The following is a 16,334-nucleotide window of genomic DNA, read 5'->3' on the forward strand; positions in this document are numbered from 1 at the left end:
TGCCGCCGCCGCTCTCGCCCTGCGCTCCTTTTGACCGCGCAGATCGCTGCGCGCCGGCCTCGCGATCCCACTTCTCCGCGAGCTCTAGCCCGGTGCGCCGACGGGATGCACTCCTCTTACACCTGAGCCCCAATTCTCGCGGCCGGTCCGGGGAGCTCTCGCGAGAGCTCGCGGGCCAGCCGCGCTGACAGGCATCAGCTGTCTCCGTCTGTCTGACGCGCGCTCTCCCTCTCGGCGGCGCCGTGCGTCTGCGCGCGCGCGCGCGCTCGCCGGGCCGCGACCGGCGCGTGGGAGCCGCTCTTATAGTGACCACCAGCTAGGACAGCGCAGGTGATGCACCTGTAGCTACCCGGACATGCGCACTGCACGCCTCACCTTTCCCATCGCGGGTCTGGAGAAGATCAAAAGGGCCAGCTATTGTCTGAGGGTAGGCACCTTTCAAGGCGGAGAAAGACAAGATGCTCGCTGGCCCCTAGGTGGTTTCCCTCCCTCCTCCACGCCCGGACCCAGATTGCTAGCCCTGAATATATGCGCATCACTCGGGAACACCTCCTCTCGGGGACGTCTAACAAGCTGTTATATAATGTATACAACTGAGCATTTGTATGTTAAATTATGCCCGCGCGTTCCTCTGTATACAGTATAAATAACACAGAAATGCAGAAGGTGCTGTCTTTTGCTGCAAGAACCTGTTTCTTTTCATGGTTTATAAATAGGTTCCTGGAGAATAATCGCGGTGACAGACGTTTGTTTGAAGCAGTCAGCTGGTATTGATTTCCATATAATTTAATTTCCTCCGCACACTTCGTTGTTGTTGTTGCGAATATAACTGTATCAGGCACCGACAGTGACAGCCACTTAGGAGCCACAAGGAGCGTGTGCTTTCTACCAGGCAACGGCTGTTGAAATGAAATTGTGCATTTCTCTTATTATTTGTCTGCTTTAACCGTGTACAAACCCACATTTCAAACGAGCTCCGGGTGATCTGAGGCTTCTTGTAATCAAAAGGAAAAATAGTTTACAGGGTGTAGTTGGGATCCTTACCTCGCTTCAGCGTACACACACACACACTCACACACACACTTCATGTTGGAAACTCCAGGAAAAGGAAATTGCTTCAGAGAAAAGGGGATAAGGTATTGAAGAGAACTTTATTTTCCCTTACATCGTGTTGGATTGTTTGCCTCTTTCTCTATGCATCTATCTATAAATAGATGTATATACAAACACATTTTTTTTCTTCAATAGGAGACAGAATCAAGCCAGTTTATAGAAAAGCATGACTAAAAAATTAATTCAAATAACTTTAAAAGAACCGGACTCAAGCTCTGTTCCAACCTTTAATTATTTTTATTTTATTATTGTGAAATCAAAATGTAAGAGGAATAAATCAATTAGCCAACCTGCTATATGGCCCTTATGTGGCAGACAGATCAAGGGGCTCCCGGGGAACCCAGTTCAGGTGCCCGAGTCCCCAGGGACTCAGCGCTTGCCCTGGGTGATAATAACAGCCCAGATGTTATCGCATCTGCGGCGAGAGAGCTGGATAGTGGCAAGGGGCTGCTTGTGGGAGGCAGAGATCAGATAGATAATCTTTCCAGTCTGTCTCACACCAAGGAGATCTGTATTTCCACCAAAGATTAGATTCATTTCTATAAGCCTAATTTGCGTTCGCGTGGATCTCTTTGGATAAACGCGAGCGTGTTTAGGGGACCCATTCACTACTCACAACCCAAGAACAGCCCACAGGCGTCACCAGGGCTTTTTTCCTCTCTTTCTTTTCTTTTCCCTCTACCTTTCCCTCTCCCCAACCCCCTTGCAGCTCGAGAGGGGAGTAAGAAGGATGCTCTCTTGCTAGTGTGAGAAAGAACCTTGTTTTCATCCATTACGCTGTCCCCTGGGACTGCTAAATGCAACTTTATCTCTACGGGGAATGGACGGCGAGCAGGACATCGCTGGAGGGAGCGAGTGAGTCTACGGTAGTCGTCGCACCGGGTGTCCAGGCTTAACTTAATCCTTCCTGACACCTACGGCGGCGGTTCCCTGAGCTATCCTTCGGGGGTGGGGGCGGGAAGGTGGGGTGGAGGAAGGGCCTCGCAGAAGAGGAGCGCCTAGATTCTGTCTCCCCACCCCGCAACCCCCGCACCGCCCCCCCCCCCGCCCCCCGCCCAGGGAAACAGTGGCTTTTAGGGACCCCGAAGAGTGCAGGGGAAACAGAAATTCAAATAGCACTGCTTTGGGGCCACATGACATGGATCCTGCGTTGGTGGAGGGGAGGGGCAGTGGTGGCACCTGAGTCCCCGAAGCCCATCTCAGTTTACCTTCCAACTCTTGAGAGGGTACCAACTAACCCACTAGTAAGTCCCTGGCCTGAGGGCAAGAGTTCACCATCTTGTTGAGACTCTGTTCCTAGTTCACTTGAGTGAACTGGCCCAGTTGGGGGTGGGGGGCAGATCTTTGCCCAGAGTATCTCACTTTTCTCCAGGGTTGGGTACAATTACCAGCTCACTACCCACCCCTCCCAGTAACGGATTGGAAGACCATTTAGAGCACATCTGTGTGTACCCTGGCACTTAGGAAAATACCCCATAGAACAATACATGTCTGTAAGAAGGAAGAGAAGGCAGATGGGAAGGGCCAGGAGCAAAAGGGAGTTCAGCAAGCCAGGGTCATTGGGGTGGGGGGCAGTGAGGAGGGGGGCCAAAGGGAAGATCACTGAAGGGGTCTCCTCTCTACCTAAAAAGGAATGCAGATTCGAACAGAAGGGCCTGTTGTCCTCAGGTAGAGCTGGATATCTTGATTCCAGACAGCTGTTTCTCTGAAATCATTTATTTCATCCCTCCCTCATTTACTTTCTACCCTACCTTCCTTCCTCAAATACTTGCTGAGTACCCATCTTGGCCAGGGCAAGACATTGGAGATTAAATGAAGTACAATATTCAGGTATCTGCCCTCTAGGCAGCCTATGAGAGTGGGGTAGCCACAGGTGAATGGAGTGTTTTTTGTGGTCCAGGGCAAGACCAAGGTGCAAAGACAGGGAGCTGGTGGGGGATGATGCTTGGGAGAATTAACCTGCCACCTCCCTGCCGGGCCTCAGTTTCAGGCTAGAGAGTGGGAGATGGTGGTGGATCTGCAGGCAGTTCCTTGGATCTTATCAAGCTTTTCCCTACTTTCCCCAGGGCAGTGAAAAGAAAGGGTGGCCAACTGGGGCTCAGTCCATCCACGTCACTGCTTTGTTTTCCAGGTTTGGCGAGTGCAGTAACTGGATGGCCCGTGCCTGAACTAGTGATATCCACATGGGGTCAGAGCCCTGGCATAGAATTCTGGGCAGGGTTTTTTTTTTTTTCCTGTTTAATGACCAGCACAGATTCCCTCCTCCCCCATCTCATAGCTTTGCATTTTATCAAGAGGGAGGTAATGAATGCACAGCTATTGATTTCCAAGGAATTTCTGCCCCCAGGGACAGGGAGTCTATCATCTGGATCAGAGACACATTTCTTTCCCTCATTAATTAATTTTCTCCTCCTTCTTTGGCAGGCCCCACTTCACGTTTCCTTTGGCAGCGCCTCTTTCTCCAGCTCAGAGCAGACGTTGGTAGGTGGGAGTGAAGACCGGCGGGAGAGAAGCAGCGCAACGGGCCGGGGGGTGAATGCCCCCCGCCTTTGACCACCCCCTCCCCACACACTCCACAGCTGCCACCCGCGGGGCAGCCTTTCTCTCTCCAGAGGAGCGCGGGGACAATCTGCCCCTACCTCCCCCCACCTCCCCCCCGCCCCCCGCCCCGGGGTTGAACCCGATTTATTAATCCACGTCCAGGGACGGGGATGGGGGCGGGGGCGGTCCTGAGGGATGTCCACTGGAGTGGAGATTGTGTGTGTACAAGGGGAGGAGGTCGGACCCCACGTTCTTGCCCAAACCCAGGGAGCTGGGCCAACCTGCAAGCCCGGGCGCCCCCAGAGGGAGCTCTGCTCCTCGCAGATCAGGGGCGCCCCGTTTCCGCTGGGCTCCTGCCCAGAAACTCGGCCCATTCACCGCGCAGCCAGCGCCCTGCGCCGGGGGAAGTCACCAGAACCCGGAGTTGGCCGGCTTCCGAGGCCTCCTGGCTTGTCTTCAGCGATGAGGCTGAACTGGTCAGCAGGGAAGTGGCAGGCCTAGAACTGGGGGGTCGGGATCGGTCCTTGGAGGAGGGAATGCACTTGGGCCTCAGACCCCCTCCCCCTCCGACACCGTCTGTTCGAAGGGTGGGACAGAGGAGGGACTCTTGCCGGACTTTTGCTTCCCCTCCGGGCGGCGGTGCGAGCGCCAAGCCTGGGCTGCTCTGACCCAGGGCCTCTCTACCCCTCGCGCATCCCGGCCCAGCCTTCTGGCCCGCCCGGCCCGCTCTGCCAGCCAGGCGGTCCTGGGCGGTTGCCCAGTCCTGTGCCACCCCCGAGGCCCAGCTCAGCTCAAGGCGCAAGTCCATAGCCAGGCTCTCGTTGCGAGAGCATGTAGATTTCCCGAAGGCCTCTTCCTTCCTTTTCTACCTCGTCTCCCACCTGCACCCAGGCCGCTTGTCTCGCTCGGTCCCAAAAGGCCGTGGGTGAGTTATTGAGGCCCGTGATGATCAACTCCTGTAAAGCTCCGGGCTAGGACCCGCGGCGGAGGTTCTCGAGGAAGCCGATGGATAACCCACTGCTTTCATTCCTCTGGCCGTTTAATTCAAAGGCAACGTCCGTTGGGAACATTGCGACCACCCCACTCTCTTGATACACTTGCGACCTGGGTGATGAGGCAGTAAAGTTCACTGCTGGTCATTATTACTCTTAGCCGTTACATTTGTAGATATCCATGTATATATACCTCCACCCTAACCCCTCGGTGGACTTAAACCCACCTACCTTGTGAAAGCCCTAAGGATGATGCATGACCGCGTCTCCGTCCTGACAGGGGCCGGCTTTCCCCTCCCGCTAGTTGCCAGAACCAGTTTCGCTCTCCGAGTGACAAGGGTGGGACCACTAAGCTTGGTCACAGGGCCCCTGGGGTTTAGGTCCTAAGGGAAGCAGACCTCCCCCGCCCCGGCCCCTTCCGAAAAGGGAGATCGCGCTGGTCAGAGAAGGGGCTTCGAGGTCTCCTGGTTAAGAACAGCAACGAACCCATCAACTCTACAGTAGACACCCGCTTCCCTGACCCCACGCGACGAGATGGAAGTTGTGTCGCCTTCCTGTCCCCGGAGAGCCGCCGGCGCAGCGCTCCTACCCGAACGCGCGCTCGCGCAAGCTAAAGAAAACCGGAGGACCCCAGCCCCCGGCGAGTGCAGTTCCGGGGACGGAGAGACGAGCGCCCATCGCACTCCGCAGGCTCGGCTCTGATTGCAGGAGCGGGATTCCCAGGAGGGTCCCAACGCCGCGGAGCAGAGCGCTAAGCGGAGTGCGCACGCCGAGGTGCGGCGCTGGGTCCTGCCGCCCGGCTCCAACGCTCGCCCGCGCCGTCGTCAGCCGCCCCTCCTCCCCGCTGCCTGCACAAATCAAAGCCCCTTGCGAGGGACTGGGAAATAGTTGCCTTGTCATGTAACACATTGCCCTGATTTATTATAAAATTTTAACGAAATCATGCATATTTTAACAGTCTTTAATCACTGCATGAAAATTTAATTCATGGACTGTAGCGCGTTTAAATAAATGAAGTGTTAATTCATTAGGATTAATTAATTTGTTAAAGGATTGTGTGCAAGGTTAAGGTGGAAAGAAAACTCTTTGTTGGTTTCGCGTCTTAATCGCCAGGTTTCGCGAGTAGTAATAAAATGAAAGGAATCCTCAGCGCGTGTCCCTTCTTTGGGTGGATCCTGAACGGGAGCCTCTGAGAGCGCCCTCAAGAGCGCGGGAAACTCGAGCTGGAGGGGCGCGGGCAGGTCTGTAGTCCCGGGAACCTGGGGGAGGTGGGGGAGCGTCACTGGCTTCGAGAATCCGGGAAGGAGGGGTTCGCCGGAACCAGAGGAAAGAAAGCGGGATCGAAGCCCAGACAGACGGGCCAGACCTCACCTCCCCACCCCCAGCACAAAGATGACCCGGTGAGTGAAGCGAGGTCGCGCCTTGCGGCCCTCGGAGCGCCAAGCCTCGGCTTAATGGACAGATGATGGCCCAGCCCTGCCACCTCCTGAGCCTTCCAGTGCCCAGGGAGTCACAGTCTCGCCGGCAGGCCGCCGGTTCTGGCGGCGAGGGCGAGCCTGGAGTCCCAGGGGACGCGCAGAGGAGGCGGACCAAAGCCAAACTTGACAGCGCAGGCTGAAGCAATCGGGAAGCCTTTGTCCATCAGGAGCCCTATTAGGGTTTCTTCAGCACCTCTTTTGAGACGTCTGAGAAATAGGCGCCCACTTGCAGGATAGCGGATACACACGCAGAAGTAGATGTTCTCTTCTGCATCAAACTCTCATCCATCCTTAAAAGACCCAATACAAACAGCACTTCGGAAGCCACCAGGTTTCCTCTCTGCTCCAGGCTATCCCCGGCGCAGACACTTTTGTACTCACCAATGTTATATAAGAATTAGAGTGAGCCAGACCTAGGTTCTCTTTGGTATATTCCTATGTGAAATCCTTTCCTTGGGGTATTGGATCTTTACATCCTCAAATTATGTGTCACACTAGGCGCACACTTCTACACATTTGGGTAATCCAACTAACATTAGAGAGGATCTACTTCCTGTTACGGAGAAGGCAATGGCAACCCACTCCAGTACTCTTGCCTGGAAAATCCCATGGATGGAGGGGCCTGGTAGGCTGCAGTCCATGGGGTCGCTAGGAGTCGGATATGACTGAGCGACTTCACTTTCACTTTTCACTTTCGTGCATTGGAGAAGGAAATGGCAACCCACTCCAGTGTTCTTGCCTGGAGAATCCCAGGGACGGGGAGCCTGGTGAGCTGCCGTCTGTGGGGTCGCACAGAGTCGGATACAACTGAAGCGGCTTAGCAGCAGCAGCAGCAACTCCCTGTTAAGACAAAGCAGACCTAGGAATGTACTTAGTTTCAAGAAGTGGAGCTTCAAAGGCATTCTAGACTGCCTCTGTCATAACAGACTGATCAACCAAGCCTAAGCTTCAGATGGGTTCTTAAAAGAAAACTGCAACTTAATAGATGCTTCCTCTCTGAGTGGGGTTCCGAGAATTAGGCAATAAATGTTCACTATGCACTCTGAGATCATTGCTTAAAAGGTTTTCTCTCTGCCAAGTATTATTAAAAGGATCGGGTTACATCATGATAGGCAAAGACTGTGGTAGGACTCCCTAGAATAGGAACAGAGACCTTCTTATGAGGCCTCAGGAAACCCTTCTAATCTAAAAGGCCAAACTCCATGAAATAAAACTGTTCTCTACTTACGTCATTCACAGGTACAAAAATGAGGGGGGAAAATTCTAGTGCATGAATTACACTTTGAATAATTGAATACCATTCAAGTATATAGAAACAAGTTCCTGAAACAGCTTAAGAATCAAGACCAAATTTCTTCCCTTGTTCAGCGGTACCATTAGAGGTTTCAAACCAGTGTAAATATGAGTTTATAAGAACACACAGCAGATTTGATATTAAGGGGCTATATATCTTAATGTCTGCCATTTTAGGTCTCAGTTGATCCATTAAAACAGGAAAAAGACATATAATTTTGGATGGGATGGAGATTTTAAAAATTAAAAGATAAACACTAAAGGTCATGTCAAAAAAATACCTAGCATCTTGCCACATTTGCTTAGCCATAGCATTTTAAAGAGATGAGCAGTCAAAAGGTAGTTTTTATAAGGACATGAAGTGATGTGTCTTTTCCCTTTACCACTTGCACATCTTTTTCAAACATAGCCTTAGTGCTATTTTGAAATTCATCTAAATGTCAGAGTTAATGTGAATCTTTATAAACTTAAAAGTGGCACACACACAATCCCCATCACTGAGCTTCCATTTAGGAGCAGCCTTAGATCCAGGGCACAGGCAGGAATTAAATGCTACTTGAAAAGAAACATGCTAATACTTCCAAAATACTACTTTAAAAAGAATCCTTGGAAATTTCAAATCCACTCATCCTTTGGCCTGCAAATGTGAGCTCCCGTGCATCTGATGCTTGAGGGATGAAGACTATAAGCTCTGGAGTCTGAGGCCCAGCTCCAGGACAGGGTTCTAAGCCCATTCTAGCTGTGTGATCACTAATTCTCAATTCACTTATTGGTAAGCTGGAGAAAATTCTTGGCTCACAGAGTTTGAAAAGATTACAGAAGACAGAGGCTAGCAGAGTACTTGGTATCAGTAAAAGGTAGGTTTTGTTTGTTTTGAGTGTGTATATACAATAGATATATTTTAAAATGGGACTGGGCCTCCCTGGCGGCTCAGTGGTACAGAATCCGTCTGTCAACGCAGGAGGCTCGGGTTCAATCTGTGGGTCAGGAAGTTCCCTTGGAGAAGAAATGGCAACCTACTCCCGTATTCTTGCCTGAAAAATCCCATGGACAGAGGAGCCTGGTGGGCTACAGTCCATGGGGTTGTAAAAGAGTTGGACGTGACTGAGTGACTAAACAAAATGAGACTACCATATCTGTCATGACATTTGAAATTATGGTAAAGAGGTTAGGAGTACAAAAGTGTCATTAAAATCAAATCCTTCCGATTATTTCCTTTAATTGAGTAATGTCAGGTTATTTTAATATGATACATGAGATAGTGTTTTGGAGAGGATGAAGCAGTGTTTCTGAAGCAGCTGGGAAACACTCCAGCCCAAGAGAGACACCCTCACCCCCATTAGGCATTAGTCAATTAGGCTACACACTCTGCATTTCCATGACACAGTGTCAGTTTGTATTAAAAACTAACACACTCATGGTGAAAAATAAAAAAATTACAGACAGAATTAGAGTGAGGTTTACCCCCAAGTTTACTCTATTCAGAAAGATTTTAGATTTCTACATTTAATATAATTTCAAATGCATATCCACATTGTCAAAGATATTTAAATGGCAGTATCTATGAAAGTTTATCCATTAACGTGAAGACTATCAGAAAGACAAAGTCATGCACAAATACTTATTAGAAAAAATATGATAGAACAAAAATTATACTTTACAGTAAGCCTTTTGTGTGTGGGGGGAGGGGCGGTTCTTATTACTTCTAAAAGCAGAGGTCATGATTTTCCAACTCATAAAAATGATTTTTTTATACTTCTATGGTTTCATTGAATCCTGAGTCAATTATAACAAAGGTCAGCAAATTTCTCTGTAGAAGGCCAAATAGTAAATATTTTAGGCTTTGTGGGCCATAAGGTCTCTGCTGCAACTATTCAGCTCTGCTCTACCAGTGCTAAAGCAGTCCTATCAGATAAAATGTAAAACATGTAGCTGTGTTCTAACAAGACTTTGTCTAGAAATATTGAGATTTAAACCTCATATCATTTTCCTGTGTTATGAAATATTCTTTGGATTTTTTTTTATTTCCAAAGTTCTTTTATTTAAAAAAAAAAAAAACATTAAAAATGTATAAGACATTTTTGGTTCACAGGCCTTTCACAAAAACAGGCACAGGCCAGAACTGGGACCACTGGCCACAGTTTGCCAACCCCTGTATAATAAGAGCAATACAATAAAAAATGCTAAGTTGTACTGGTCTTTGTAGGCTAATTCAACATGGGACAACATCAAGGATTACAGTGTTTATGACATCCTTTATTCAGTTCACATAGAAAAGCATGCAGTATTAATGTAAAACAGTACAGTATTAATGTAAAATGTTCAGTGCACATTAGATAAACAAGTCATTAACATACAAACCATTTTTAAAGGCCTATCCGGGCATACCAAACATGTTTAGAATATACCTTTTAAGAACCTAAATTAAAAATTGTGCTTAGCTCACCTATTCTCACCCTCCTCTCAACACTCTTCATGAAAAACCATCTTTTTTCTGTCCTACATAAAAGATAATCTTTTAGCCAACTGAAACTTCTTTTTCTTAAGTAAGTAAAACAGTGCAAGCAAGACTGCTACCATGCATACAGAGTTTCCATAAAGAACAGTAACATGCAAACAAGAACTTTACCACGCCAAAGAAAGCTCCCCTGGGACATAAGTGGATCAAGAACTTGGCAATGAGTGCTTTTGCACCTGTGTATCTGAAATAATGAAAAGCTACCATGTTTAATCTTCTCCAAACCCAACTGTTCCCTAACTTCTTGCTAAAGTAGGCAAATTTCTGACTTTCAACACACACAAAAAGATAAAAGAATGAAAGCTACCAGACATAAAACAAAATGCATTCTCTCTTACTAGCAACACATTTTCACAAAAACTGGACAAAACACATTGTTAAAAATGCAAACATTTATGTAAAACCTAAAAAAAAAAAAAGCCAGTGAGTACTGGACTAAGGTTTGAGTGCTGTTTCTCCATCGTGGCCTTGAACAGGGGTGCCATCGCCTTCTCCGTGAATAAAAGTTAGACTATCACTAAACATAAATAAAAAGGGGCAGGAAAAATAATTTCCACCCTAGGAAGCTTTAAAGAAAACTGTCTTATGAACAGTATTTAGACTGCACCAAAGCTTTTATTTAAGAAATCCAAATTCTGAAGATAACTGAGGCTTACTAATAGGTCATTGTATCCGAATAGATGAATCAAGATTCAAGAAAACAGAATATACCCAAACCAGACACAAAAGGAACCCTCTCCCTAACTTCTCTGGTCAAAAAGATCCCTAAATGAAAATGAAAGACTAAACTCTTCAAAATGAACAAAAGTATCCAGGGTACAGGCTAATCCACCATTCTGACTTGACACCTGACTAAAGATTATCAATTCAAAATTGTACAGAGCTTTTATGAGGGGGAAAAAAAGTAACTTTAAAACCTTATATTCCTCTCAGGACAAAAACATAAATGACATTGTCAACTTTTAGTTGCTTTTGATGGGCTGGCATTGGAAAGGCTGCTCTGGATTTTTCTTTTTGCTGATTGATTCACATTTTTATTCCTTTTTTCAGGCACAAAAGAAGTAGACCAAGGAGACTGAAGGTGGGTATGAAGACCAGGCATCTCTGAGGACATCTTAAACAAAGATGACCCAAACCTCTGATCTTCAAATAGCCGGTTTGTACTGCTTAACAAAACACCCTGGGAAAACTCAGTTTGAAACAAACAACTTGGTGGTTTGATTTCATTGGTTCCTGGGTTCGAACTGGAATGGAGTGAAAAATCTTCATTCATTTCTTGGTCAGATGGAGAGAGGAGAAAAAAAGAATTGGGTTTCCATTCATTTCCATTTTCCAACTGATCAGTAGTTAGAGAACCTTTAGAAAGGTTTGGTTTAGTTCTTTCTTCCAACTTATCTGTTTCCTCAAGGAATTCACTGCACTGAGATGACTTTGATAACCCATCCAAGTCCAGCGACTTAAAACCGTTATTACAGGGGCTCTTGCTGTTGTCTGACTCTGACATCATTGAATCCAGCTCCGAGATTTTGTCAAGGTAAGCTGCATCCATTGATGCTTCGCTGGATGTTCTTGTCCGATTCATTTCAAAAGAGCGGAGGGAATTCAACCTCTTGGATAAACACGAACCTGGTTTCTCACTCAGTTTTGAAGAAATTTCTCCAACACAATTTGCTATTGTGTTCTCCTCTGAGTTTTCAAAGTCCAAGCTGGGGGCATAGCTTGTGGAACAACAATCCCAAAACCCTGTCTTCGGGGAAGTAAAACACTCTGATTTCTTTTCACTCTCACTTCTATCATCTTCTGAAGAATCTTTATTACACACATTTGGAGAATCACAGAACTCATCAAACATCAATTTTCTGAGATGGTTTGACTGCTTTTTAGAACCTCCTGCTTTGACTACAGAGCTCTCTCTATTATCTGGCGTATTGAGCTGAAGACAGCTAAGGGACAAAGGAGCACAGGAAGCTGGTAGATCGTAGAGTTCTTCATCTTTGTAGGGCATGCAGTCACTTGGCTTATTTCCCCATTCTCTTTCCAGATAGGTATCCATACTTGTATCTGTCACAGTGAGCATTGTTTCCACTCGCTTCTGATACAGGTCTTGGTTCTTAGAACAATTTGGTTCTGTTTTGCTGGTGCCTTCCTGCCTGACAGAACTGCTAGAAGGTTTTGCCAGGTGAGAACTCGAAGTGGCTGAGCCAAGCTGCTTTCTGGCACCATCACCTTGGTTCTTGGATGCCATATCCTCCTCGGTGCCTTTGCTCCCCTTGCCGTCTGTAGAAAGTGCTCTCTGACAAATGGCATTCATCGCTTCCTTCTCGTCACTTGAATTCTTCAGCTGTGTAATTTGAGACTCCAGTTCCTCTATATATTTATCGCTTCGTTCCAGCGCTTTCTTGAGACGATTGGTTTCACGTTCATACTGCTCTACTTTGGACTGCAGAGCAGCTACTGTAAACCTTCCAAACCTGCAAGGAATGGAAGGATAGTTAACTTTACAGTTTAAGCTTTCTTCTTTCTAAAGTTTAAGAATGCAAACTGTCCCCACCCATCCTAATTTCATGTAACAGTGACATTTCAGACTGCTCAATGAAGAGGATAAGAGCAAGGACAGATATAGTATCTTCAAAAGAGGGTTCCCCCATTGATGTAATTACAAGCATATGATAATAACAGGAAAGACCTAATAGGATACTTCTGTGGTCAAATCACGCTAGTGCTGACAATGAGGCGGAAACTTGCTGATGATTTCCCTCCCCAAGTGCTGGCACTGTCAATTCAGCTCATATATGCATGAAGAGTTATACCCTAAAACAATGGCAAAGATTTATGATAACATTTGAACAGTGGTCCACATCTTGAAATATTTACATTCAATCATTTTCCTATCGTACAGCAGTGTTTTACAATACATTTCTTATACAATGTCACCTTGTCAAACATAAAATACCAATTTGAAATTCAGAAATCTTAGCAGTTCCAGCAGGGAGTGGTTTTAAATACTTATTTGGACCCTTTCAATTACATCTACCCTTGATCTGAAGTTTTCACTTGGCCTTTCTGAATACTGGGCTTTAACTCATTTCAGCTCTACTTATTTTTGGCATTTTACAACCGTGTGGGACATCAATCTCATTTCTTCTAACTTTGAGATACAAAGTCAGTGCTTGAGGTTCCAATGTAATACACAATAAACATTTTCAGATTTTCTGAAAAGTATAAGAAAAAGAACACAACAATAATTCACTCCTCTCACTTGGGATTATCTTGTGTTCACTATTTCCTTAAGAATGAATACTGGGTTTGGCTCAGAAAGCAGTTTTTGAGTACCAAATGTATGGCTGGTGGTATATTTGGAGCTGATGATAAAATCATTGGTAGGAATGTCCAGCTCCAAGGGACATAAAATATCTACCATAAATTCTATCTGATCTGGCCACCAAGGAAAATCCCATCTTTCAGGAAACTGCTTCATAGGAGTCAATAAACATAGGTTTTATATTCTAATCCCATGAAAAATAACTTCTCTCCACAAAAGCATTTTAAAAGGCTTTTTATTAATCATTTTTTCCAACGACTTAAATAGAGATACATCTTAAAGAATTCAGGGATTGTCTGTTTGGAGCAAGGTACTTGAGAAGGTGATTTTTAAAACTTGTTTTAATCTATGGGTTTATATTTTTCTTTCTTTTTTTCCCTAATTACAAAAATAATTAAAATTAATACAATGTACTAAGTATTAAAAAAAAAAAAAAAAAGGAGAGGGAGTCAACAGTAACTGAGCAACTTCACTTTCACTTTTCACTTTCGTGCATTGGAGAAGGAAATGGCAACCCACTCCAGTGTTCTTGCCTGGAGAATCCCAGGGACGGGGGAGCCTGGTGGGCTGCCGTGTATGGGGTCGCACAGAGTCGGACACGACTGAAGTGACTTAGCAGCAGCAGCAGCAGTACCTCTTTGAGTCAACCACTGTATGTTCTATGACTCCCACTCAGCACCCATCAACTCCTCCTAAACTAAAGCCCAATTCATTCCCCAATTCTCCCCTAACATGATTCCTGCTCTTATACTAAGGGATAAGAATAAGGGCAAAGGTAAATATAGACTCATAAAATCTCAGGATTAGAAAGGGCCTTAAAAGACAGGTTGCTGAATATTCATCTATTCCCTGCAATTAACTGAACTCCTAAAAAAGAGCATACTCCCTTCAACTTCTAAAAATCAAGCAGGCACCATAACAAAAATAAAAGCAACTACAATAAGTAGCCTCCTTGTTTTAAAGACAAAGTTTACGATTACGAGTATTTGGTTAAATCAATGATGGGTGGTTTTCCTTCTTAGCCAAAGAAAAATAATTTTGGTTTGTAAAGGTGGTATTTGACAGAGCGGCAGTTTCTGTAAGAGAATTTTAAAAGGTGAATAAAGATCTTTAAGTTCATTCAGCAAAAATATTTGTGGGGTTTGGGGACTTGCCTGGTTGTCTAGTGGCTAATTAAGACTATACTTTCAATGCAGAAGGTATGGGTTCAATCCCTGGTCAGGGTCCAAATACCCTGCACAGCTTAGTCAAAGAGCTAAAAAAACAAAACAAAACTGTGAGTTCCTGACTGTAACTACTCTGGCATAATCAAACCCACATATTTTTTAACAGATAAACTGTGCAGCATGTTTAGTTAATGCAAACAGCAAAAGTGACAGTCTTAAATTTGCTTACCAAGATAAAACTTCTTTTTTCTTATGCAACTTTAATAATAAAACTATCCTCAGATGAAATATCAATAACCTCAGACATGCAGATGACACCACACTTACAGCAGAAAGCGAAGAACTAAAGAGCCTCTTGATGAAAGTGAAACAGGAGAGTAAAAAAGTTGGCTTAAAACTCAACATTCAGAAAACTAAGATCATGGCATCCAGTCCCATCACTTCATGGCAAATAGACATGGAAACAGTGACGGACTTTATTTTTGGGGGCTCCAAAATCACTGCAGCCATGAAACTAAAGGATGCTTGCTCCTTGAAAGGAAAGTTATGCCCAACCTAGAAAGCATGTTAAGAAGCAGAGACATAACTTTGCCAACAAAGGTCCATGTAGTCAAAGGTATGGTTTTTCCAACAGTCATGTATAGATCTGAGAGTTGGACTATAAAGAAAGCTGAGTGCTGAAGAATTGATGCTTTTGAACCATGGTGTTGGAGAAGACTCTTGAAAGTCCCTTGGACAGTAAGGAGATCCAACCAGTTCATCCTAAAGGAAATTAGTGCTGAATATTCATTGGAAGGACTGAAGCTGAAACTCCAATACTTTGGCCACCTGATGCAAAGAACTGAGTCATTTGAAAAGACCTTGATGCTGGGAAAGAATGAAGGTGGGAGGAGAAGGGGACAATAGAGGATGAGATGGTTGGATGGCATCACTGACTCAATGGACATGAGTTTGAGTAAGCTCCGAGAGTTGGTGATGGACAGGGAAGCCTGGTGTGCTGCAGTCCATGGGGTCACATTGGACACAACTGAGCAACTGAACTGATCCTCAGATAAGGAAAAAAAATCAAATCAAAATTATTTGATTTTAAATCATTATTTGATTTAAAATCAAATAATTTTACTAGATAGTAAATCAGCTATTCCCATAGGATGTCCTTGGGGACTCAGTAGTGACAAATAAGGAATGTTTCCCAAAATATTAGCAGCTTCTTATTCTAACTTCGGGAGTTGGTGAGGGACAGGGAGGCCTGGCGTGCTGCGATTCATGGGGTCGCAAAGAGTCGGACACGACTGAGTGACTGAGCTGATCTGATCTGATTCTAGGTTTTAGCCTGAAATTCAGATATAATGTCATTTTATGATGCTATATTTGATGATGCCCCTCATTTGTTATTATTATGTTTTTTTAAAAAGTTAGTTAACAAATGTTCTGAGTTGAAGTCAAAATGATAGCCTAAGTGTATTTTTTGTATTACTTTGGAGAGAAAGCCAAAGTGCATGAGAACTAACAACAGAGGCCAGCAACAAAGCACATCTGAGAGGGACAAGCAACCAGGAGTCACTGATGGAGCTGCTGTTTTCTAAAAGGTCACTGCCCTCAATTCTCCAAAGTTCTACTTCAATACTTCATAATACTTTGAATAGTCAGACCTTTTTTCCATGTTAATAAAGACCCTGGGCTGGTGGGCAAACCAAAAGATTTAAGTCAATGAACTGATCAACTAAATTAATTGATCCATGTAGTTTATCTGTTTTCTGTCTCTCTTTCTCATTAGAATATAAGCCCCAGGAAAGCAGGAATCATGGTTAGCTCCCTAGAACACTCCTTGGTCACAGTAGTTTCTCATTAAATATTTCTTGAATAAATGTTATTTTCTTACTTTAAGATACATTAATGCTTTACATCAAG

General features: G+C 45.2%; 1 protein-coding gene and 1 pseudogene across 3 annotated transcripts in view; one reads left to right on the forward strand and one right to left on the reverse strand.

The window, feature by feature from the left end:
• Positions 1–355: 355 nt before the first annotated feature.
• On the forward strand, positions 356–5,779 carry LOC147361780 (uncharacterized; annotated as a pseudogene). Its single transcript, XR_015137561.1, has 6 exons — positions 356–585; positions 3,538–3,594; positions 3,922–4,102; positions 4,360–4,579; positions 4,895–4,985; positions 5,151–5,779. The product of XR_015137561.1 is annotated as an uncharacterized LOC147361780 (transcript).
• Positions 5,780–9,652: 3,873 nt separating this feature from the next.
• The window catches only part of OBI1 (ORC ubiquitin ligase 1), a 44,914-nt gene continuing 38,232 nt past the window's right edge, over positions 9,653–16,334 (reverse strand). For both annotated transcript variants that reach the window (XM_086328603.1, XM_086328604.1), the window contains one exon: positions 9,653–12,406. In XM_086328603.1, coding sequence (XP_086184729.1) covers positions 10,891–12,406 — 1,516 coding nt within the window. In that variant the 3' untranslated portion in view covers positions 9,653–10,890. The remainder of the gene's footprint in view (positions 12,407–16,334) is intronic.

Source organism: Bos grunniens, chromosome 12 (genome assembly GCF_055505025.1).
Source record: "Bos grunniens cultivar Pamir isolate PY7600 chromosome 12, Bosgru_T2T1.0, whole genome shotgun sequence".
NCBI lineage: Eukaryota > Metazoa > Chordata > Mammalia > Artiodactyla > Bovidae > Bos > Bos grunniens.